The sequence below is a fragment of the Leucoraja erinacea genome, chromosome 13, assembly GCF_028641065.1.
Source record: "Leucoraja erinacea ecotype New England chromosome 13, Leri_hhj_1, whole genome shotgun sequence".
In the NCBI taxonomy this organism is placed as follows: domain Eukaryota; kingdom Metazoa; phylum Chordata; class Chondrichthyes; order Rajiformes; family Rajidae; genus Leucoraja; species Leucoraja erinaceus.
The window spans coordinates 15,239,156-15,265,786 of record NC_073389.1 but is presented as its reverse complement, the minus strand read 5'-3'; the positions used below and the strand labels follow the sequence as shown (position 1 = coordinate 15,265,786).

At 41.2% G+C, this 26,631-nt stretch overlaps 1 protein-coding gene across 14 annotated transcripts in view; it reads right to left on the bottom strand.

Annotated features, from left to right (window-relative positions):
* Positions 1-322: 322 nt before the first annotated feature.
* Positions 323-26,631, bottom strand: part of dmd (dystrophin) — a 1,582,845-nt gene continuing 1,556,536 nt past the window's right edge. For 13 of the 14 annotated variants that reach the window (XM_055644513.1, XM_055644515.1, XM_055644517.1 and 10 more), the window contains 4 exons: positions 24,989-25,232; positions 23,659-23,782; positions 11,202-11,294; positions 323-1,864 (listed from right to left, as the gene is read on the bottom strand). In XM_055644513.1, the coding sequence (XP_055500488.1) occupies positions 1,767-1,864; positions 11,202-11,294; positions 23,659-23,782; positions 24,989-25,232 (559 nt within the window). In that variant the 3' untranslated portion in view covers positions 323-1,766. Of the gene's footprint in view, positions 1,865-5,469; positions 5,502-11,201; positions 11,295-23,658; positions 23,783-24,988; positions 25,233-26,631 lie in introns of all 14 variants that reach the window. The other variant, XM_055644518.1, reaches the window with a different exon arrangement.

Below are 26,631 nucleotides of genomic sequence, written 5' to 3'. Positions count from 1 at the left end.
CAGAAAAGAAGCAAAATGGTGTTGTTTCATCACAAACGTTGGTAAATATGGTAGGCAGGAAAAATTGCTAATTGCAGAAATTGGTGCCTTGCAAAGTATAACTAATGCCCACAATCTAATAAACAGTAACACTTGAATGTGTAGGGAGGAACTGCAGATGCTAGTCATCACTGAAGATAAGACACAAAATGCTGGATTAACTAAGCGGGATAGGCAGCATCTCTGGAGAGAAGGAATAGGTGACATTTTGGGTCGAGACTCTTCTTCAGAGTGAATTCAAGTAGCCTATTTTGCACAACAGGGTAAAAATAAAGAGCCAATATAAGTAATATAACTGCGTGCTTTAATTGTATACACAGTAAAGCAATATATAATACAATAGTAAGGCATATATTGTGTGGAATTTGATATGTGGTGATTATGAAGGAAAATATACTTTACAAAACAATTAGTATTGTATTGAAGATGTTAATGTAATGTATAATGCAATATATTATGATGATATTTGAATAACAAACAATACTGGTTAAAATGACATAACATGCCATAGTGATAATTATGCACCAAATTATGCTGATTACTTCCATTGTCAAATACATTCAGGTCATACAAAGTGAACTCAAATGCTTCATGATATTTTTTTAAGTAATTCAGATATTGCATCTGTTTTTTTTTTGACTCACCCCAAAAACTAATATTCTATTTAATGAAATCACAACTGAGAAAACAGTTGCTGCAAGCAAATACCTATTTTAGCAGTAACATCTGTGGTAAACTAACCCTTAATTTGTACCTTATTTAAATGGATTAGAAAACGGATGACACCTTAAAAAAGTCGATTCGAGGGTGCATTAGAAAGATAATGTAACTCCAAACAGCCACAAATGGTCTTGAAAATTACTGCCAATGTGGGAGAGGCTTTGTATGTGATTGATTTCAGAAATCCATTGGCAAATTCTATGCATCTAACTCATGAGTCGAAGAATTCCTGTTTCAAACGACAACTAAAATGGTGGTAAAATTTAGCCAAAACAAAACAATGAGGTAGAATTAACATGATTGTTATAGACTTTTTTTTGTAGATAAAGGTATCTAATGCCAAACAAAGAAGATCTCTCCAATAAATGATGAGTATACTCGAATGATGGAGATTTCTTGGGAGATGCAGCAATTCATTCCTGGCATTTCATTCAAAAGATGGAGACGTCAGGTAAAGAGTTTTGGTTCTGCTATGTGCTACAATATTTTCACTGATTGAGAAGAAAAATAAAGATTAACACTGATCGTGAACATCTTTTCTTATTTGATTATAGCTGAAATGTTGCAAAGACAAACGCATTACCTCCTACCATTTCAAAATTGTCTTGTTCTGGGGATGGGGGTTTATAAACAATAAAATTATGTATTATTCGTTAGAAAGCACCCTTTTAGTGAACAATCTTCATTATTGTTACAAATTTAACAATCCGAAACACGTTCCATACAAAGAAATGGCAAGGTATGTAGCTACCAAGATTTTATATGTTTTCACTCTTTTTTTTGTACAATTGCATAGAACTGTAAAACCTGCCATTGTTAACAAAACAATAACAGACTTAGGAAACTACTGAAATCTACAGTATATTACCACTACCTTTCACAAAAAAATAGATGTTTTCTTTTTTTTAGCTTGTAAACCTGTACGGTTCAATCCATTTATATTTTGTATGAACATATAAAAATCATGCTTGACATCTGAAGCCAATGTTGTTATAAAGCACATCTGGTTACTCTGCCACCTCATCGTCCGTCATGACCGTCACCAAGGTTTCCATTGCTCGGCCAAGATCGTCCACCATATGGAAGAGGCTGCCTACATTGTTACCTGCAGAGGATTAAGAAAGCAGAGATGATTACCAGCGTCATTGTCCAAGACCCTTGGAGTATGGGGAGGGTGGGGAAGTACAAGGTTGAGCAGATTATGGTTTTGCCACGCCAGCAGGAAAGCAGATGAGTGCAATTTTTTTTATAACTATGCAAGAAATCATGATGTATTTTGCAAAGATGTGAACTGATGTGATGAACAATGATAATTAGTTTGCCAATACCTTTCAGTTTGGCTGAACGCGCATGGAATAAAGTAACATTTAATTTCTAGAAGCAGTAACAAGGAACTGCAGATGCTGGTTTACTAAAAAAAAGACGCAAAGTGCTGGAGTAAATGAGCGGGTGAGGCAGCATCGCCAGAGGATCTGGATGGTCGACGTTTCAGGTCAGGATCCTTCTTCAGACTGAAGAAGTCTGATCAAGGGTCCTGACCCGATAACACATCACCTGTCCATGTTCTCCAGGGATGCTGCTTGACCCGCTGAGGTACTCCAGCACTTTGTCCCTTTAACATTTAATTTCACCAGGTTTGGTTTATCACATGATCTGAATTGAAATATTTTTAAAGACCTGCAAAAATAGTGAACTGCAAGGGATAATAACATCATGATTTTTAAATCTTAATTTTTTTTAAAGAATATTAATAAAATACATTATCTCACAGGCTTTCAAACATTGCTTATCGTTTTGTGAAATATTATGGTTATGAGTACATTGATCAAACATCAAAGCTGTGCATTCAAACGCACGTTGGTAGTGCAGTTCTAGTAACCTTATTAAGACTCAATTAAGTCGCACTTTTCTGGGCTCTGTGATGGTTGTTGAAAATTCATTCTTGGGCATTGTTGCCAAGGTCAGCATTAATCTCCAATTATTCCCTGAAGTGAGAGGTTTCCCATGTTATATCATGCGGTCAGTGTGAAAAAACATTCAAGGCTAGTTACGGAGTCACAGAATAACCAAACAAGCCACGGATAGCAAGCATCCTTCCCTTCAGAACATAGGTGCATCAAATAAGATTTTTACAAAATGAATTGGCCACTATTATTGATACAAGCTTATTTTTCCAAAGTTATTTAACTACCTGAATTTCAATACTTCAGCAGCCATGGTGTAATTCATCCCTATCCTCTGGATCAAAATCCAGGCCTCCGGTTACCAGTTCAATAACTTAATTGGCAGCACCCAGTGAGATGGCTAATCCTGCCTCTGACATAGGGACTCCACCCCAAGTAATACCAACTTCAATTCCCTGAGGTTATGTCATCAGTCTCATCATTGACTCCATTTACACTTCACGTTGCCTCGGCAAGGCCATCAGCATAATCAGCACATGCTGTCATTCCCTCTTCACCCCTCTCCCATCAGGCAAGCGGTACAATAGTGTGAAAAGGCACACCTCCAGATTTAGGGACAGTTTTTTCCCAGCTGTTATCAAGCAACTGAACCATCTCATCAACAACTAGAGAGTAGTCCAAGGTACCATCTACCCCATCAGAGATCCTCAGACTATCTTTAATTGGACATTATCTTGCACTAAATGCTATTCTTTTTATCATGTATCTGCACACAGTGGATGGCTCGATTGTGAACATGTATAGACTTTCCGCTGACTGGTTAGCACGCAACCAAATCTTTTCACTGTACCTCAGTACACTTGATAATAAACTAAACAAATGTTGCACCCACTGAACAAATCATATCTGCTGTCAGTGACATGGAACCATGAAACATATCCTGCATCTGCTGCCCAGTAATCTACACATTGACCCTCAGGTGCAAGAGGATGTCACTGTGCAACATATCTATTATGATTTTCTCCATTTTTTATATTGTAACATAACTAGTTATATTTTAGAAACAAATGGCACTTAATTAAACTGCTAACTCAAAGCAATTTGTGCTGAGAGTGTTTTATTCAATACCCTTACATCAACCAAACTGTTTCTGCAAATGGAATAGATTTGATTGTTAAAGCTGCCTGTGTTGTCAAATAATCTATCCATTGCCACATTGCATGTGATGATCAGGGCAATCCTATTGCTGCAATGAATCGCAAAGGCAGCAATCACAAGAAATGAGAATGAAACGCCTGGAGAATAAAAGTCAGCAATTCAACACTAATGCCTGAACAATTTCAGTTTTCCCAGTTATTGCTTGGTTCAACTTTTGCATCCCTTGTATTAGACATTTATCTTTAATAATAGTGAACACAAACTTTGCATTCAAAGTGGTATTGCATTACTCTGAGGAAATCTACCTGAAGCTAAGCAGTTCACACATAACAGTAAGGACGGGTTAATATTAAGCATGACAATCAGATAATTTAAAAAAGAGTATTCTCGTTGTTAAAGATTTTACTCAAAATATTTTATACTCACACCAACCTTTCCGCGATAATTGAATAAAAGAACCTCACACTTTAGAAAATAAAAATTGTTCAATACAATAAAACCTGAAGATTAACCAGCGATTATTTAAAAAAATAAATTGAGCGGTTATTTTTTTGATAAACTAATATTTTCACAAAAAAAAGTTTTTCTCACTTAAAACACAAAATGGTTAACTAGCATTTAGTATGGAACTATAGCACTGCAAATAATACAATTTAAAATAATTAATAACAAAGGCAGAAATTAGTTTTGTTGATGCTGTATGGTATTCCGTACAGCACACAGGAAGCAGGCTACAGAAGAGACTTGTGTAGGAAGGAACTGCAGATGCTGGTTTAAACCAAAAATGGACACAAAATGATGGAGTAACTCAGCGGGATAGGCGGCATCTCAGGATAGAAGGAATGGATGACATTTCGAGTTGTGACCTTCTTCAGAATTCTGAAACGCCACCCATTGCTCCTATCCAGAGATGCTGCCTGTCCCGCTGAGTTACTCCAGCATTTTGTGTCTATCTACAGAAGGGACTTGTTGGGGACAGATAACTACCCCATGAGACATCCTACAAAATGGCGTCAGGCAGTAAATATTTGGATGGGTGATGACTCATAATTAAAAGGCACAGTCACCATATTTTGCAGTGTAGGAAGGAACTGCAGACGATGGTTTACACCGAAGATAGACACAAAAAGCTGGAGTAATTCAGCGGGTCAGGCAGCTTCTCTGGAGAACAGGAATAGGTGACGTTTTGGGTCAAGGCCAACTTTGTTGTGTCGACCCTCTGCTGCAGTCTGACTTCCCAACTTGCAAATAAACTTCAAATATCTTAACAGGATGCATTATACATCCCTCCCAGAAGCTAATTTGGGTAACTATTGATCTTAGCCCCACATGAATTAAAAAATAAATGAACGAAATAAGCTGCACACAGTCACATCACTAAGATAGAATTACTTATATAATTATAAGTATTAAAAAATAAGCATGTTAAGACAACCATTGATTTGTTGCTATCATTCAGGCAGTATTTTTAAAAGCTGAATCACTGCATCAACAAACTCATAGCACAGTCCAGTACTTATTAGTAGTAATATCAGACAGCAAGTGTGAAATGCGCATCAAAATATATCTGCTGCAGATGCCAGAAACAAATGGAAGAAGCAAACATGCCCAAGCAGCATTACTGCGCCAGTGAGTTTGTCTCACCAACCTCTTTCACTTTCTTTCCAGAGGCATCCCTCCCTTTAGGTGATGAGATGAAAGGAAAGGGAGAAAAGAAGAAACAACAACAGTCGATGAATGTCGACACTGAGAGTTAAACATTTTCATGCAAACAATTGGGTGTGAAAATGAAGACGCACAGTTTGAAACTGTCTCAGGACGAGTATCATTACGTGCTAAATCAATATTTTGTACAGTAATTCCTGTATAAACACATTGAAATTAAATTGCATTGGATGTCAACCAATATTCAGAAAGTGCAGATCTCAACTGAAGGTTAGTGTTTCTCAATGTTTTAATTCCACCTTTGTACTGCAATCAGATGCTAGCATGAGGTCTGAAGTAGACCTATTAGCCGTTTGAGCCTACAAGTTTTCCACAAAGATAATTAACACTTAAGATCACCCCGACTGTGGAATACACAATATACTAACCATAACCTACCATTTTATGAGTCCTCTATTCACCATAATCTGATTTCTGGTCCTATAAACTTTGCATTCTTTGGTGAGAAAGGAAGATGTGGAGCCAGAGGGCTGAGGGAGAGATGAGAAGGGGAGGAGATAGTAAGGACCACCTGAAATTAGAGGTCAATGTTCATACCGTTGGGGTGCAAACAGCCCAAGCAAAATATGAGGTGTTGCTCCTCCAATTTACCGTGGTCCTCACTCTGGCCATGGAGGAGGCCCAGGACAGAAACTCCATACAGACAACATCCAGTCAGGATAAAATTCGGTTTTCTGGTGCTGTAAGGTAGCAACTCTACTGCTGCGCCACCGTGCCGCCCTTAGCATTTATACAAAACGATTTACTTGATCTCAGATACTATTTGTATGCAACCTGCTTTGATTTAGAATCAAGCATTAATTAAAACGATCAAATCTATAAAAATAATATTCAAATATAATTTTTTGAAGGAAGTTGATGTAATCAGTATTGTGGCTGGCTATCTCACTCATATCATAGCTACATAACACTTTGTGCAATTTCACCACCTGGTTAAAAAAAGTTAATAATTCAAAACATGTCTTATCCAATAAATAATAGGAACAATTAATTGTAGCTCTTGCTCAATGATAGAATACGATGACATCAGATTGTTGCAGTCTCAAGACCAGGAGGCAATACTTGTGAAGCAAACGTCACAGGACTACATCTCACTTGTCTCCAAGTTTGACTAAACTAATACCAGTTCTTGCCATCACATCCTCAAGTCTTGATAGTCATTTGATTGTAACACATTGTGATAACAAAGGATTTCATCCACAACAAGAAGAGAAGTAATCTTCAAGGTAGCATGATCCCCACTATCTTCAGTTTCTGAAGCACAAATTAGTGATTTACTTTTATTCTCTGTTACTGCTTTCAAACTCAAGTGATATAGTTAGATCTCATTCTCAAAAAATGGATTGAAATCACGGAGAGAATTCTCCTTCGGATATATTTACAAAGGTCATCAATCCCAGCAAAAGAATTTAAGGGAGGATCCTGGAAAGAGGGTACACGTTAGTGATTCCATTTTCCATACCCAAAGTCTGAACCTCTACGGATATGGGTGTGAAATGGGAAGCACGGAATGTGCTTTGTCAGCATAAAACAGCTGCCAATGATAAGAATGGGGCCCTCCAGAATAGCGACAATTGGAATTAGAGGATCCCTTTTCAAACCTCATTGCTAATCGTTGGGGTAATAATTGAACCAGCCTGTTTGTGATTCTTCAGATACGGTAAAGGCAAGGTTAATGAAAGGTAAGGTTGAAAGTTAAAATCCCGTCCCTGTAGCAGAAGCAGTTTAGTTTTTTAATTTGGATATCGAGCAAGGAAACATGCACTTTCGCCCACCGAGTTCCCACCCACCATGATCCCTGCACATTAACACACACACTAGGGACAATTTACACTTATACCAAGTATGCAAACCCAAGCCAATTAACCTACAAACCTGTACATCTTTGTAGTGTGGGACGAAACCAAAGATCTCGGCGAAAGCCCACACAGTCACAGGGAGCACATACAAACTCCGTATAGGCAGCACCCGCAGTCGGGATCGAACCTGGGTCTTCTACCGCTGCGCCACCGTGCCGCCCAAATACAACTCAATTCTGTCGGCATTGTAATCGTAACCACCCTGTAATTTCCAGCAGCCAGTTTGACTACTTTCCTCTCACTGAAAGCTGCAGGCTTGAGGCAGGTGACCTGCCAATGGATAAGCATGCCAGTGATGAACATGCAATCAGTGTTGCCATCTGTGTGATTATTCAGGGCAGGTCCTGGAGCCAATTCCTATCTATTGTTTGGTACTTGCTTTGCACATGTGAACACTCTATAAACCCAAATTTCTAGTTTCTATCGCATTACTTTATAATTTGATTATAGCGAACAATTCTGCAACTTTCAATCAGTGAACAGGTACTTTTTCACCTGCTTACCGGCATACTTATCTCCTTTGCAGCATTCTCAGTAATCCCACTTTAATTTAGCAACCAAGGATATTTAATCTAGAAATCTAGTCACCAATGTGATCAATTTTAATCGTCGTTCATTTTCTTAGTGATTTTACAAATCCAGTTCTGAAATCAAATTGATCAAACCAACCTAAAACATATTCGTAGATTCTGGTTTTCCATTCAAAATTTTACATTTGCAAAATGCATAGAGAAAAAGCAAAAAATACCAATATCCTTTCAAAGAAAAATCACGTAATTAAGAAGCAATTTCTCATTTTTGATCAGTGAAAATGTGTGTATTTGCATTTGTCTGAACAACTTTTCTAACATCAAAAAAATTATCATGTAGGCACACAATTTGCCAACCTGCATGCTTATTTTCTCAAAATTCAAACTAAATGACTTATTCAGACAAATGCAGAAGTGCATCCTGCTGCCATTCATGAAGAGAGCGCCAGTTAATGGAAGGGAAATTGGATCGCAACTGCTTTCATCAAAAATGGACCTATATAGCAGATAAAACGTGCACCTAACTGGTCCCTCTGTGAAACAAGTTTACTTTCATGAAAGAAGACATACTAAACCTTTTGCGGAAAATATTCCGTCCCCTGCAGCAAAACCACTCACCACCTCATAAATCATTCGGAAGGAGGTAGCCTGCTTTGTGGTGTCAGCTCTTTTGCATGGATTGAACAGCTGCCCTAATTCATTACACAACACAAGAGGCAGCATGGAACAACAGTAGAGCAGCTCTCTGGGGAAGCCGTACAGAATTACCTTGGGGAATATTATTGGTATCTAGATATTTCAGATACTCAGTCCCCTCCACCCATCATCTCAATGAATGATATTAAAATGATTGACAATACCAAGATTAACAATCGAATAAAACCACTGCTGCCGCTAACAGTTTTATATTTATATGGAGGTCGACATTTTAATGATCAATTTAAAAAACACCTGGTTCCATTTCCTTTGCAGGTGTTCTTGGTTAATGCACGCGTCTAAAATTCCTTTTATGTTCTCTTAATGATGGTTTTCATTACATATATTATTAATTGTATGGAAAATATATCGACCAGTGTGCAACAAGAGGAGATCAATGTTTTCAGTGGTATATTTTATTGGCTTTTCATTTTCATTTTTAATATTTCATTGGCTTTTCAGTGTTATATTCTAGTACCTTTACATTTTTTTCTGCTGGTAAGTTCTCAGTGTGGTGTGGTACATAGTTCAGGGAGACTCCATGTTTGATGCCTGGTCCACAAGTTAACAAACTATTCTTGCTGAGGGAAAGCAGCAAAAGCTAGAATCACAGCTTCTGATTGCCATTCAACAACTCCTGTTGAGGGGGGGGGGGGGGGGGGGGGGGGGGGGGGGGGGGGGGGGGGGGGGGGTATGCTAAAAACAAATCTCATTGAATCCTGAGATCCTTGCTGTACACCACGCATCGACATACACTGCTCTCGACCCCTTGCTCCAACTGCACTGGCTCACTCTCATCTCAAAGCTGCTGTTGTCCACAGTTCCAATTCATTCTCTGCCACCTTCAATGCTGCACAAGATGACTTTTTGTCCTTTTTATGTCAAAGATGACACACGCTAACAGCTTCATGCTAATCTCCCTCTCCTCCGTTTCTTCTAACTCCACCTCTCCCCCCAGTCTTGCCCTTGGCCATAGTTTTACCATCACTTCTGAATGATCAGTACTCTACAGAAGCCTTAGCTTCATTCCCCCTATATCCTCCTCCAAATTAATTCTGAGCATGACTTGACATTGAGCACTTATTTTGATTCCATCTTTGTGCCTATTTCTTGGGACAGGGGTCCTCACTCCAGACTGCAGCCCTTCCTCTTGTCTCCAAAATCCTCAATCTACCTGGATCAATCCCTCCAGCCTCACCCCTTGTCTCAATCTTTTTGTTGCCAACCGCTGGCAGGAGATGGACTGCATTGATTTTTACAATCCTCTCATGCACTCTAATCTACCACCCTGAGAACATGCAACGCTCCATTCACCCTGAGCCAACTTGGACATCCGCCACCAAAACCTGCCGACAAAGGTGATAATCTGGCAACACGACCTCCATCTTGTAGAGACCAGATACATGCTCATACCTTCAACTGGACCATGGCCCTACCAATGAGGATCAGGCCACTGGCGTCCAACAGTCATGGACTTTATTCTCCCACCACAGCTTCCAACACCGCACTACCGGTTTTTATCTTTGCCCACAATCAGGACTGACCAGGCAGACTTGCTGCTTCACCCTAATCTGTCCCGCTGAACTCTTCTCCCCCAACATTGACCCCGTTCTTTCTAACCAGGTCCAGTCCCTGCCCACTTACATTTACGACACTTCGGATGCCCTCTGACACCTTAAACATTTACAGATCCCTGATCTTAATCTGGTTAACCTTCACCGTGTAATTTTTTTGCACCTTTATCGCATATTAGGAGGGTCTCGTGGGCCCTTTGCTCCATACTAGAAGGGAGACCTAATCATCCACTGTCCACCATCGCATTTGCCTGGCAGACTGTCTTCACACATTGAACAATGTTTTCAAAGGTGTAGCGATAAGCACTTACACGGGGCTATATGCAGAAATATCTTTGTTTCATCCCTAATCAGGATCACTGTGCCAACATTTTCCAAGTCCACAAGCAGCAAGGGTGCCTTCTCCAAAAATGTGTGCACTACTGTGTACAACACTGATAATGTATGAAGTGTTTGCACAGTTTTCTGGTTTGTATGGATTTTTAATTCTGAATAAAATTCATTTATAAATGTTTTTTTTTAACTTTCTAAGTTATCAGGTGAGACCATGCATACTTGGCTCATCTTCATGTCTGTATTCTTCATTGGATGGAGAACCAGTGAAATAATTGTAAACTCTAGCTTTTCCTGCAGCTGCTAAAACATTGAAGTAACTCAGTGGGTCAGAGAGGAAGAGACAAGGAATAGGTGACATTTCAGGTTGAGACCCTTCTTCAGACTGAGAATCAGAGGAAAGGGAAACAAGAGATATAAATGCTTTAAAGTCCTTCCATTGGAATGGTGTTGATGCAACGGAGAGGTGGGGAAATTGTGGAGGGCCAAGGAGACAACCTTGTTTGGTGGGGAGCAACAGAGAGCCAAACCCTTCCTGAGTCTGTGGCCATCTTGACAACATTCACTTGGTTCCCTTCTGCTAACAGGAGCTTGAACCACTGTCAAGGTGAAGAGCATGCAAGGATAATCTGCAACCATGTCAACGTTAGAAAATCTACTTACTCCGAGAGCTTGGAAAGGAATTGTTGAGTTGCTCCATTACATCTTCCAATCCAGTGCTGCTACCCTGGGGAGGACTCAACAAATCATCTTCACCTAAAAGAAGAATTGAATTTTTGTTAATGTACCACTGAGAGGCTTGCACTGTATTTTTTAAGAAATAGAATCATTATTATACACTTGCTGCCACCGTATGCATTTACAATATGTACAGTAGCAACATACTAGGATAGACACAAAATGCTAGAGTAACTCAGTAAATGCTGGAGTAACTCAATAAATGCTGGAGTAACTCAGTAAATGCTGGAGTAACTCAATAAATGCTGGAGTAACTCAGTAAATGCTGGAGTAACTCAGTAAATGTTGGAGTAACAGTAAACATTAATTCACCAATTTTACACCCCAAGCTTACACCTCAAAGGCATGATCATGGAATACCTCCCTCCCCAACTCTCTTTTTTTGTGCCCCCCTCAAACGCAAACATTTCTCCCATTATCCCATCCCTCTTTTCAGCCCACCCTCCTAAGTCCCTTCCACCTACATCCCTCCCTTTGGCTTCACTTTTCATTTGATTTCTCTTCTTATCTGACATTCCTCTGTCTCCTTTTCATCTCTGCCAATAAAATCCCTCACCAGCATCCATTTACCAATTGTGAGGTCTTATCTTGCCCCCACCTGCTATTCAGCTCCCCTAGCTCCCCTCTCCTTACTACAATCAGTCTGGAGAAGGGTACTGATCTGAAACATCACCTATACTTTCCTTCCACAGATGCCACCTAACCCGCTGAGTTACTTCAACACTTTGTATTTCATTTAAGACACAGAAATTCGATTGATTGATTGAAAGATACAGTTTGGTAGCAGGCCCGCCAGTCCATCGAGTCGACTCTGACCACGAGTTCTATGTTATCCCACTCCCTACAGATGGGGTGGGGGGCAATTAACAGAGCACGATTAACTGACCAACCTGCATGTCTTTGTAATGTGGGTGGAAACCAGAGCACCCAGAGAAACCCCACATGGTCACAGGGAGAACATACAAACTCCACACTGACAGCACTCAAGGTCAGGATCATATTCGAGTCTCTGGCGCTGTGTGGCAACAAATCGACTGCTGAGCTGCTGTACTGTGAGAATGGAGCAAGTTGCACAGTCTGAAGACCTTTGTATTCCTCATTCATGAAATTCTGATCTTTTGCTTGTTTTCTGTTTAAGGACAAACAAACAGCATGTGCGGAAGCATTTGGTCCCATGCTGGGTTTTGGCCGGTCCATACGGCAAGGATCGGCAGCAATCCAACAGGAGGGATTGTCGACACGGAAATCAAGTTGGAAAGAGAAGAATGGAACCAACAGTGGAATGACAACATCAGAGAACCTGGCCAGCAGATTAGAAATCTCTTACATTTGGATGAAAAGACTGAAGATGGCCATTTTGGTGGCTATCCACTGCATTCCTCATAATTGATGCTGCTGGGATCAGACCCTGGAAATGTCACAAATCCTTTTCCTAGTCCTTAACTCCATGCCTAACAGTGTGTCTGTGACTAACAAAATCTCATAAAATTAAATATACACAAGCTAATTTCATACAAAGGCCGTGCTTTTCAAGCAAAATTAAAAAAAAAAAATCATCTTGGTCAAAGGTACATAATTTATTGCAACTTTGAATTAAGAACACACGATGTTACTGGAAGCTGCTTGAAGGGCCGAATGGCTTCCTCCTGCACCTATTTTCTGTTTTCTAAGTCATATCAGTTATTGGTTGCACAAAGGACTTTCTTTTGTTTGCATAAATACTGTGCTTATTAATTTATTGCATTTTTGTTTCTTATATATTGTTTATGTACATTTTATTTACAGGCCGGTTATACTGTTGCAACTAAAAATGTAATTGTTGATATATTTAACAATCACACATTCCTGGCAATATTGCCCTGACTCCTGATGCATTATTCATTCGGATCTTTACTGGGGCAGATCACTATTGCATTTGCGACCAACTGGTTTAGAACGAGTGGGATGCAACCAAATACCAAGCGATAAGAGTAACCTGCTTGGATTCTATTAGCAAGTCAGTTTGCTTGAATGATTATCAACCTTGCAGAACATGGACTGTTATAACAAGAGATGAGAAGGAATATCTTTAGCCAAGGGTGGCAACTCTGTAGAATTTATAAGTGATAGGAGTAGAATTAGGCCATTTGGCCCATCAAATCTACTCCACCATTTAATCATGGTTGAAATATCTCTCCCTCCCCCATTCTCCTGCCTTTTCCCCATAATCTCTGACACCTGTACTAATCAAGAATTGCCTGAAAAAATATCCACTGACTTGGCCTCCACAGTCTTCTTTGGCAAAGAATTCCACAGATTCACCACCCTCCTACTTCAGACATTTCTCCTCATCTCCTTCCTAAAAGAACGTCCTTTAATTCTGAGGCTATGACATCTAGTCCTGAACTCTCCCACTAGTGGAAACATCCTCTCCCCATCCAAACCTTTCACTATTCAATGTGACAGATGGTGGTGGAGGCTAAGTCATTGGGTATTTTTCAAAGCGGATGTTGATTGGTTCTTGATTCGTAAGGGTTTCAAAGGTTACAGGGAAAAGGCAGGAGAATGGGGTTGAGAGGGAAAAGTAGATCAGCCATGCTCGACTGGTGAAAGCGGACTCGATGGGCTGAATGGCCTAATTTGCTCCTGTGTTTTATGATTGGCCTGGCTTAGACCGAATTACTAAGTTTGTCACAGTGGCTATATATTTTCCAGTTATCAGCATGGGCGGAAATCGATTTTAAAACATGGGGGGTGGGGGGACAACAAGACCTGACATCTAGGACAGGGGTCGGCAACTTAAGGCCCACGGGCTGGATTCGGCCAGTAACCCAAAATCATCCAGCCTGCAGACGTATTTTTTTTCCAATTAGTTTTTGCAAACTGGGAACTGAAGCCAGTCCCGGGGCACGCGCGGGCAACCTGGGTGCTACAGCCAGTCCCGGGGCAGGCGGACTGGTCCTTTGATCCACCGTGTCTGCGCGGACCAGCAATCACCACGTACACTAGCACCATCTGACGCACTAGGGACAATTTACCGAAGCACTTAACCTACAAATCTGCACATATTTGGAGTGTGGGGCAGGTGAGCCGACCTGGGCACTACAGCCACACCTGGGGCAGGAGAGCCGACGTGGGGGCCACAGCCAGACCTGGGGCAAGCAAGCCGGCCTGGGACAGGGTGTAGCGCCCAGGTCACAAAACATGAGATTGTCCCCCACCTGACGTGCAGATTGGAGCCACCTCTGCAAGTGCTTCATGATGTGCAAAACCTCACTCAAGCACAACACGTCATCGAATGACTGAATAAAAGGGGAACGATTCAATTCCCAGTGGAAATAACACATGAGCAAAGACTGTTTGATTAATAAAAACAATTTAAATATCAGATTAACTTTAATTAGATTGCTGAAAATTACACTGTCAAATCAAAACTGCATTGAGACCTCAGGGATTATTGAGCTGTAACATTCTGAGGCTTGTTTGCATTTGAGAGGATTACAAAAAAATCTTTCATTGGCTACCAATAATTACGCCACAATAATGTGTGGGGTATGCGGGAGAAGGAAAGTTATATTGATCGAGTTCAGTTTATTGTCACGTGTACCAGCGTACAGTGAAAAGCTTTTACTGCCTGCTAACTGGGCAGCAGAAAGACATTGCATTACAATAGCTACATTACAAAAGCTGATTACAATAGAGCCGTCTGCAGTGTACAGATACATGGTAAAGGAAATAATGTAAATCACGTTTATATGAGATATACTGGCTCACTGGCTGAGATACTACCACAATCTCAATCAACAATGAACAACTGATGAGTCATATCAAATATTGTGAAACGGTATTGCTCCCCACTTATTCATCTGCCATACATCTTTACAGTGTGCGAATGAGCTGGCAAATATTGAGATATTTAACAACCAAAGCTCCTAGATAACAAACATGTGTTTGCAACTTCACTGTAGCCAATTTAAAAGCAATTTACTAGAACACATCTTTCAAGGTGTGTACATATTTTTGTGTGTGCGAGCTGCAAAGAGCATTCCAGAGCTGGGTTATCTAATCAACACAGTGTCTGGGGTTATAAAGGACTGCAGTTGCTGGATTTCTTCCCTCCTTTCCTCCTTTCTCTCCATCTTAAAAACATCAAGGTCCGTATTTCCAATTCCAATGAAAGGTCACGGATCTGGGACTTTCCCCCTGTAGGTGTAATGCTATAATGCAGTAATACTATATTCTGCACTATGTCCTTTTACTTTTCGTACTACTTGTGCAAGGTTTGATTGTACTCATTTGTAGAATTACTTGAGTGGATAGCATGCAAACAAAGCTTTTCACTGAATCTCAATATATGTGACAATAATAAATAACACATGCCAATACAATTTCAATGGCATTTACTTCAAAAGTAAATATTCAGCTGGAAACATTGGAAGTCCAAGGCCAGGTATATTAGTGGCCAGAGCATGGTTCATTGCCAGGCCATATCCAAGGTTATTGGCTGGTGTCAAAGGCCAACAGTGAAAACTCAAATAAGCAAGATTGGAGGCCAAGGTTTGAGATTGATCAGAAGAGAAAAAGTTTGGGGTCGTCAGGGTGAAGGTGCCAAATTGAAGGGTCAATAGATGATACCCAAACATTATGTCCATAGGTTTGGTGGAAAGGCAGATTAGGTACGCTTGGGTCCAGCAGTCTTCACCACCAAACACCTAGAAAAGTCAACAGGGTTGAAAAAGTTTTGGCACACAGATTTATAATTTTAGAAACAAGGAACTGCAGATGCTTGTTTACAAAAGAAGACAGAGTGCTGGAGTAACTCTGCAGATCAGGCAGCATCTCAAGAGAACATGGATAGGTGATGCTTCTGGTCCGTTACCTTCTTCAGACTGACCCCTTTCCAGTTTTTCCTATATTGAATTTGGGCCCGGACCCGAAACGTCACCTATCCATGTTCTCCTGAGATGATGCCTGACTTGCTGAGTTACTCCAGCACTTTGTGTCTTAAAATATTTAGAAGGCGGAGATAGATATGTATTTGAAAGATCAAGGAATTGAGGGTTCTGGGAAATCAGACATAAAAGAGGTCAACATAGATGAACCATGTTTATATTTAGTGGTGGGGCAGGGTAGAGTGATAAAGTAGACCACTTCCAAGACTGTTTCCCTGCGTTCTAGATTCAATGATTCAACAGCACTTTAGAAACATAGAAATTAGGTGCAGGAGTAGGCCATTCGGCCCTTCGAGCCTGCACCACCATTCAATATGATCATGGCTGATCATCCAACTCAGTATCCCGTACCTGCCTTCTCTCCATACCCTCTGATCCCCTTGGCCACAAGGGCCACATCTAACTCCCTCTTAAATATAGCCAATGAACTGGCCTCGGCTACCCTCTGCGGCAGAGAGTTCCAGAGATTCACCACTCTCTGTGTGAAAAAAGTTCTTCTCATCTCGGTTTTAAAGGATTTCCCCCTTATCCTTAAGCTGTGACCCCTTGTCCTGGACTTCCCCAACATCGGGAGCAATCTTCCTGCATCTAGCCTGTCCAACCCCTTAAGAATTTTGTAAGTTTCTATAAGATCCCCTCTCAATCTCCTAAATTCTAGACATCTTTGTCACATGTACTGAGGTACAGTCAAATTCATTTTTGTTAACAGTTCAGTACAAGTATCACTGCACGTATGCACTTGGATACATCTCAGATAAGCCTCTCATATGCAATACAAGTGCATAGTAGTACCCTGTGGCAGTATACAGAGTTGCCAGATTTAGTGCCATTTTCAATTCCCAGTTGTTGCAAGTGTAGGGTTCTTGGACTGAGACTGAGAAGGCCAACATGCCCACCACAAGTGCGTTTCTTTGTGTCTCTCCCCGCCCCCAACCCAACACAGTTTCTGTCCTGCCCCCTGTAAAATCAGAAGGAGCGAGTTGAAGGCACATGGGGGGGGGGGGGGGGGGGGGGGGGGGGGGGGGGGGGGGGGGGGGGGGGGGGGGTCTGTCTTGCATAACCTCTTGGCATCCCAACTAAATAAAAGCAGCAAACTTTAGGGTTAAAAGTCTCAACCATGTGCCACTAAAAAGATCCAACAAATAAATACCAGCAGGGAGCTGACAAATGTAATCTGGATGCATGACTAAATTAACTCTCTGTTATGCAAGATCTTTTATGGAATCCCAGTAGAAACATTTTTCTGCCTGATGTTTTATGACTAATGATCATCTGAAAGACCTGCACATTTTCAAAACGTTGAGCTACAGTAACACTGAATACATTTTCTATTTTACAACCTCAGCACAGCAGCAGCATGCATCTCAGCACCGGCAGCAACTTCAGCATAAGCTGGCATTAGGAATCATTTAATATTGTCAATTCAAAAAACATTATTTTTCCACGATCTCCGATTTGTGAAATGCAAGCTACATCGGCTGGTCTAGCACTGACCTGCAAGGTCCATGTAAAAGGTGAGTAAGGGTCATGTTTGCAACCTTCTTCGCTTGCTTGGGTTTGCAACACATTCACTGAGGTGGGAAACTCACCAACAAAATACAAAAACTGCAATTTGAGCACAGTAGTTCCCAAAGACTCTTTCTCTGCATAAACAAAAGGGGCCTGAGCGTGTGAGACGTGACTGACTGTGGAGGCCAGAGAAGGAGACCATGCACACTAAAGAGCGCCTGACTTGGTGAGGAAACTGGGCAAATCCAGTAACAGGCTGTGAGTTGGGAAGCAGGTTTCATGCTTGATTTCAGAAGAAGAACTGGATAGGAGATCTGCACAGTTGGTTAGTATCAGCAATATCAGGGGAGCTCAGCACTTTGCATTTAGTCAGAGTGTGGTGAATCCGTGGAATTCGTTGCCACAGAAGGCTTTGGAGGCCAAGTCAATGGGTATTTTTAAGGCAGAGATAGACACGATTCTTGATTAGTACATGTGTCAGGGGTTATGGGGAGTAGGCAGGAGAATGGGGTTCGGAGGAAGAGATAGATCAGCCATGATTGAATGACGGAGTAGACAATGGGCCGAATTTATGTTAATATGTAACTACAACCACAAATGTAGTGAATTGTGACCTCCCAACCCCAGATGATGCAAAACTCTCCATCAATAGGACACAGCTGAGAGGCCAAATTTGTGGTGACATACAAGAAGAAAAAAAAGGCAACTGCCAACAGGCTTTAAATGTAATTCTGCTGGCCCAACTAGAAGTGAAAGAAGCTCAACACTAAATGCTGGAGTAACTCAGTGCAACAGGCAGCATCTCTGGAGAGAAGGAATGGGTGACGTTTCGGGATGAGAATCTGAACTTCAGACTCAGTATAAGAAGCTCTCTCCTCTCTGAGTAACTCTACATAGCACACGATAGTGTTTGCTCAATAAGGATGACTGTGTCGCAAGTACATTTATTCTCTTTCATAAAAAATTACAGAACTAACATTTTGGTGATGACAATGGGGTGGGAGATTGCAACCTTCCCGTGGTCCACACTGTGTCGACAAATGCAATCAACCTGGCGTGCACAAACTGAAGATCAAACAGAACAAGTTGTATTACAACTTTAGGCTGTGCACGCCATACGCAAGAAGAAGAGGCGTGCCAATAATGGTTTGACTGTAATGGATTATATTAATTTATTTGCAGGGTTTTACCCGACACATGAAAGAAAACTTTTGCCTGCAGGTCACACTGCTCCCTTGCTGTTTTGCTGAGCCTGCATTTTGAATGCTGAAGCTTTATAATAAAATAAAGAATATAATGGCAAATAGCCAGTCGGAAATAACTTAAGATCTCATTACTTTAAGAGTCAATGAAAATTAATTTCTATAGATCAGTGAACTACAAAGCAACTTAAATACTAATTTTTCATAAATTTGTTTCACATCAATGGCACAAAATGCAAGTATTGAATTTGGATATCACCTTCAGATTCACCTCAGCCCGGTTTTGATATCTGCACCGGACTTTTGTTAGAATAGTCAAACTGATAAAGAAAACCTCACTTGAGGAAGCACAACCCCTGATCTTTGAAATTCACGCTGGTCAATGTTGAAGCACGACCAAGGAATACATCTTGAGATTATGAACTATTTGCTATTGTTCCTTATTTAGCCTCAATATCTCCTGCTATTCTCAAAACAACTCCTGAACTTCACAGCAATAATATTTGCAGAGAGATATGGAGGGAGTCGACGTGAGCAAACCCCCCCCCCCCCCCCTCAAATGTTTAGTAAGCCAGAAATCTGAATGGACTTGGCCCCTATTATCATTTTCAGACCCGTGAGAAGGTGGTGAGGGGCAAAAGCAGGAAGTAACTTGACAATCGAGAAATACTGCATGGTAGAAGGTTCAGCACAGGAGAAGACTTGTTTGAGAAGCTGAGAGAATGCTCCTCATCCACTTAGTTGAGGGAAAAAATACCTGAAAATCAGCTTCATTGGATTGCTGCTGGTCACATTATTTCCCAAACCAGCCCTGGAAAATCAAGATGGTCAACACTGCAATTGACTCATGACTTTAGCTGCATTGATTATTAAGAGGTACCCTGGCTTTTGGGAGAGGAGGGTGAAGGTTGTTTTTGATATAGCTCACAAGTCTCGGTATAAGTGCCAGCTGGGGCATACATTTAGGTTAGGTCGCAATAAATGACAGTGGAGATGGCAAAATCATACGTGTTCCAAGATGAGACTTCCATTGACTCAATCTGGAGCCAATAATGAGTTGCTACATTTGACACAAAAAATATTTCATTTAAAATTTCACTTCCTCCAGCCACTCTTTAATTAAAAAAAAGCCTCCATGAAGTCTTGTCGATTTTTAGAACATTTCTAAGCATAATTCAATTGGAGTTCTAAAATGTGACAAACACCTTCAATTAAATTAGCTCAAATATTTCCAAAATAGTTTATCATGTTAAATATCCTCCCTGCACTTATCTATCCTTTTTTTTATCCTCTCAGCAAATTCCACTGCATTCCAACTTCATTTACACTGATATCCAATATAACCTCACATCTGCATGACATTTTGCTCTAATGAATTTCCACTTAATCTTGCTAGATACTATTTATATTGTGCTACTAAAATGTATTTGCGAATTGCAATTTTTAGAGAGCATTTTATGAATTGCACTCCATATTTAATTCTATTTCCCTCGACAACATCTTGGATTTTTATTTAGAGTCTCAATCAAAGTAAAAGATTTCCTGTAATTCACATAAAAGCTTCAAAACAAAATTAGTCTCAAGCCATATTAAAGACTTTGCAAAGGTGACCAAAACATGGGCAGAATAATAGAAAGGTGGAAGTTATCAGGTGAAGTCGCCACTAATGTCCTGGATACCTAAAGGAACAATTGGCAATAATGAACGATGAACATTGGAGATGTACAGCGTGCCTAAATGGAGAAGCCCAGAGATCTCAAGCAGTTTTCGGGCTGGTTGAGAGATAAGTGTGGCCATGGAAGAATTGAAAGCAAGGAAGAGATGTTAACTATTAACCGTTGCTGGACCAATGACCAATGTCAGCCAATGGCCAAAATCAATAGTGGCTATTGGGGTACTGAATAAATAGCATTTTGTTTTGAGTTGGAAGTCATAAGACACAGCAACATTCTATGTTCATTGCGCCATTTACACAAGGGCCAACTTCTTGTAAGCATCTGTAAGAGCCTGAAGAATGGTTACAACCCGAGACGCAAACCATCCTTTTTCTCCAGAGGTGTTGCCTGATCCGCTGAGATACGCCAGCATTTTGTGTCTATGTTCAGTGTAAACCAGCATCTGCAGTTCCTTTTGATGCACTTCTGCTCTGAGATGAGTAAAACTGAGCGGTGGGATTATCCATTCAGAAAGTCATGCTCTATCCTGCAAATCAGAAACCAAACCAGGAAAAGTGCTGGACATGCAGGTCAGGCTGCATCAGTGGGGAGAGAATATAGTTGACGTTTTGGATCAAGGACTCTCCTTAAGAACTGCAAAATACTGATTATTTCTCTCACTTTCCCAGTTTTGATGAAGGGTCTTCAATTTAAAAAGGAACCCCATTTCTCTCTAATGCTGCATGATCTCCTGAACCCCTCCTGCATTTTCAGTTTCTCTTCTGTACGAAGGTAGACCTGACAGCACCATGTATACCCGACAGAGACATTAATGTTACACAGATCTAACATCCGATGATGCAAGTTTCCAATGCACACATCCTCATCCACAATTAGAGGATGTCCGTGTTCAGGATAAAAGCGATTGATTTTCTGCAGTAAGCCTTACAATTTTTGGAAGGATTTAAGATAACATTACCAACATTGTTGCACTTGCAACTACCAACTGCCTTGGCACAGCCAATATGGAGGACTTGATTTTACCCAAATAAAATAAACACGTTCTCGAGACATTTTGACAAAATGGACGTCTCACTTTGTTTTAGGTTAGAGATACAGAGCGGAAAAAGGCCCTTCGGTCCACCAAGTCCACGCCGACCAGCGATCCCCGTACACCAGCACTAACTACACACTAGGTACAAGTTACAATGTTTATTGAAATTAAATTAACTCACAAATCTGCACGTTTGTGGAGCGTGGGAGGGAGCAAGAGGACTTGGGGAAAACCCACGCAGTCAGAGGGAGAACATACAAACTCCGTACAGACAGCACCCGTAGTCAGGATTGAACCTGGGTCTCTGGCGCTGTAAGGCAGCAACTCTATCACTGCACCACTGTGCCACCCCAAGTCGTGCCGACATTCAACCAAAACATCCCAGAGATGTTTTCCTTTAATTAACTCTCCAGTGACTGACTTTTCACTCAAACATTCAAGTGGTTCCTCCGAAATGTTATTGGAAAACGTGACAAGATGAATGTATCAGCTATGAAAGGCTGGATGATCACGTCATAGTTATTGCCTTCAGTCTTGGTTGGAAGCCAAATTAATTTAATTGGTTCCACAACCTTCATTGAGAATGTGTTGCTCAAACCAGCCTCTTTGTTTATCATAAATCAATTTTTCGGAACTTTCACCCCCAAAACCATACAGCCATGCTCATCTTGTCTATCCACATGCCCCTCACCCATTCCTGTTTTACCCTCCCCAACCCCACAACAACACAAACCTATACAAAGGTATTCCAGCTGTTCAGCATCATCTGCGACCCTGAAGGCTTTATGTTTCATCCTTGACTGAAGCTGTGACTGCAGATAGAAGCGAGGTGGGGGGGGGGGGCTCTGGGACCCAAGAGGAGATGGTCCAATGGAGCATAAAATGCCATGCACATTAAACTCTGTTTTGCATAACATTTCTTTACGCTCCTGCAAGGATTCATGGCCTCAATGAGAAGACACCGCGCTCACTATCATGACTTCTGCGCAACTCAACACTGCGTGGCAATAATGCGCTGACAATGCACTCCAACTCGATATTTAGATTTATTTTATTTTAGCTTCTCGCCTTCTTTGTTGTCACCTAGAGAGTTGTCTAGCTATAAATCTCCGACACTGGTGGTGCTATTTCTTCCATTAAAACCAATGTCTTGGTCCGTGTTTATCTGTGTGTGTGTGGCTATAGATTATTATTGGTACTTCATTTGGTGAATGCAAGGTTGTTGCAAGGTTGTATCATTTTAGTTCAGAGATATGGCCTGGAAGCAGGCCCTTCGGCCCATCAAGTCTACACTCACCATCGATGACCCGTTCACACCAGTTCTACCTTAGCCCACTTTTACATCCTCTCCCTACAATTTTGGGGCAATTTACAGAGGCCAATTAAACTGCAAACCCGCACGTCTTAGGATGTGGGAGGAAGCTGGAGCAGACAGAGGAAACCCACATTCACAGGGAGAACGTGCAAACTCCACACAGACAACGCCTGAGGTTAGGATCAAACCTGTGTCACTAGCAGCAGCTCTACCAGCTGTGACACTGTGCTGCAAACAAAGACAGCCATAATTCTTAACATGAACATTCCTGCAAACGTTATATTTTGTTTGTTTGCTGGAGACAAACTCTTTCTTGGAATTAAAAGGCACTGCCCTGAACCCAAGCTTCAAATGAGTGTACAGGTAAACAAACAACAACAAAGCAGACATTCAAAAAATATCTCCCATAGCAGAGGTTACTCTGCATTGAAGGTAACTCTGCTCATGGTTACCGGCACCTTTCCACTTTCTTAAGGGTAGCTGAGCAAGTCAGCTAGGTGACAAAGTGTGTTGCTAAGGGTCATTGCCTAAGTTTCTGGCCTTCCGATCAAGAACTCAAAGCAGTAACATTTGAACAACAGTCCATTACACAGTGGTTTGCTGTTGTCACTCAACGTTCCTGCATTTGCAAATGCTTACAGGATACTTAAATACATGGACAACATGTTCACCATGACATTTACTCGGCTGTCAACATTGCACGGGCTATTTCTTACCCATTATTCCTGAAGTCTGACTTCCAACTCCATGCAGTAGCACCGGCTGGCTGCTGTCTGATCTTTGTGAGGAAGTGGAGGGAGAGGAGACTGTCGTACCATTGACTCTGACTTCTGCCTGTGGCTGCAAACAGCAATAGGAAAAAACAGGTTACAACTCATTCCGTCTATCCGAAGGAATTGCACTACGGATAGAAGTGCATCAAGGAACTGCAGAGATGCTGGAGTAACTCAGTGAGACAGGCAGCATCTCTGGTTAGAAGGCATCCGTAAAGATTGCTGATTTCAGTTCATGACGCGGATAGATCTACATCTCCGAATACAGATTTGAAAAATTCTCTTTTAAGGGGCCTTCTCTTCTATTTCTACTTTTCACTTTCTCTCTTCCTTTTTTATTTTTTATATACACACTTCACGTTTTTCTACTCTCTCCCATCTATTTTTCCACTTTTTCCTCTTTCTATTGCTTTCTTTTTCTTGTCCTGCTTACTTCCTTCTTATAACATAAAACTAGAGGTTGTACATAGAATGGATTACGGTATTACATAGTTGGCACCTAAAATTAGGTTCCACTGTACTGTTTTGTGCTGTATTAACTTCTAATAAAATTTAAAAAAAAAAAAAAAGGCATAGGTGACGTTTCGGGTCGAGACCTTTCTTCAGGAATGTCACCCATTCCTTCTATCCAAAGATGCTGCCTGTACCGCTGAATTACTCCAGCATTCTGTGTCTATCTACGGTGTAAACCAGCATCTGCAGTTCCTTCCCGACACATCCCAGCAAATTAGAATTAAAATATGTTCACGTCATGAACAAAATTAGGTCTTTCAGCCCATCACGACTACTTCGCCATTCAATAATGGCTGATCCATCTTTCCCTCTCAACCCCATTCTCTTGCCTTCACCCTGTAACCTTCAACACCCTTTCAAGTCAAGAACTTGTCAAGCTCCACTTTAAAAATAACCTTAACATCCACAGCCACCTGTGGCAATGTTTTAGACAGATCCACCACCCTCTGATTAAAGAAATTCCTCCTTTTGTATTGTATTGTATTGTATTGTATTGTATTCAAATTTATTGTCATTGTCTCAATTTGAGACAACAAAATGAATTTCCCTTACAGGCAGTGTTATAAAAAAATAAAATAAAAAAAATAAAAAAAAATAAAAAAAAGCATATTAAAAATAAAATTGAAATTGAATAAAAAATTTTTTTTTTTTTTTAAATCGCCTTTTTGACCATAAGGAAGCAACGATGCCCAGAAAGCTGGTCAGTCTTTTTGTTGTTGCAATAGACAGGCTGCACCAGCCTTGGAACTGGATGCAATACCTGTTCCAGAAGCTGCCTCAGTCTGTGGAGCTGCGATTCCAACTGCTTGTTGTGATCTTCCAGGATCTGCATCCTGGCCTCGAGGCGACCTTTGTGCTGACGAAGCAGTTTGGCTTCAGCGATGAGCTCGGCATCCCTGGGACTCTGTGGTGAAATGGGCATCATCTCTGGAGGGGATGGCAAAGGAGACAGGCCCTTGTTTTCATGTTGCTGCTTCAGCCTCTCGTACTCAGACTGAAGGTTCCTGAAAAGGAAAAGCGTGCAAGTGAAACAAACTTCATTGGGGGCAAATTTCTAAGATAAAAATAGATTTGGAGCCACCACACATGGTCGGAATTAATTGAAAGATACTTCATGGAAACAGGCCCTTCAGCTCACACTGACCGTTGATCACCTGTTCACATTAGTTCTATGTTAGCCCACTGTCGCATCCACTCCCTACATGCAAGGGGAAATTCACCAAGGCCAATTAGCCTACAAACCCTGCACGTCTTGGGATGTGGGAGGAAACTGGAGCACCAGGAGGAAGACCCACGTGGTCACAGGGAGAATGTGCAAACTCCACACAGGCAGCAATCAGCAAATGGCCAACATATAATGAACATTTGACAGCACTGGGCTTGGACTTGCTGGAGTTTAGAAGGATGAGAGGGACATAATTGAAACTTACTGAATAGTGAAAGGCCCGAATAGAGTGGTTGTGGAGAGAATCTTTACATTAGTGGGAGAGTCTAGTATCAGAGGCCATAGCCTCAAAATAAAAGGACGTACCTTTATAAAGGAGCTGAAGAGGAATTTCTTTAGTCAGAAGTTGGTGAATCTGTGGAATTCATTGCCACAGAATGCTGTGGAGGCCAAGTCAATGAATATTTTAAAGGCGGAGATTGACAGATTCTTGATTAGTCAGGGGGTTATGGTGAAAAGGCAGGAGAAAGGGGCTGAGAAGGAAAGATAGCTCAGCCATGATTGAATGGCAGAGTAGATTTGATGGGCCGAATGGCCTAATTCTTCTCCAACAATTTATGAACGTATCATGGTCAGGGTCGAATCTGGCGCTGAGTCAGCAGCTCTATCATCTACAATGTTCTAGGATGAATTACCACATATATTGTTACTTAAAATTAAGTCATACTTTTCATTGTGCCCAAATGACAGCGCCGCATAGGAAGGTCCATCGGTTGGCAGGAGGCTCAGGACCGGGAACCTGGTCAGCGTAACCGGGATGGAGCTGGAGATGTCGGACGCGAGGAGAATGGGCCGGCAGAATGGTGAACCATGTTAATGCCTCCAGCGCCTTCAGGTTGGCTGCAGGAGGCATCCCTGGGACACAAAGATGGCCGGGCGAAGAGAGGAGAGGGATGTCGGTTCGCGGGAACTGCTCCAGTACATTGAGCAGTACATCGTGCCGACCGGACTTTGAATAATGGTGCCCGCATGTCTAATACATTCAAAAATAATTTCACGGTACAGTTGAGAGAAAAAATATTTTAAAAAATATATTTTTTTTACTTGTAACCTGCTTTTTTTTAACCTGCACTTTTTAAAAACTATTCGTACTGTTTTTATCAGGAACTGGATTGTTTTTATTTATGCGTGAAATGTTTAAGTTTTTATGTGCGATGCTCCGGTATTCCCTGAGAAAC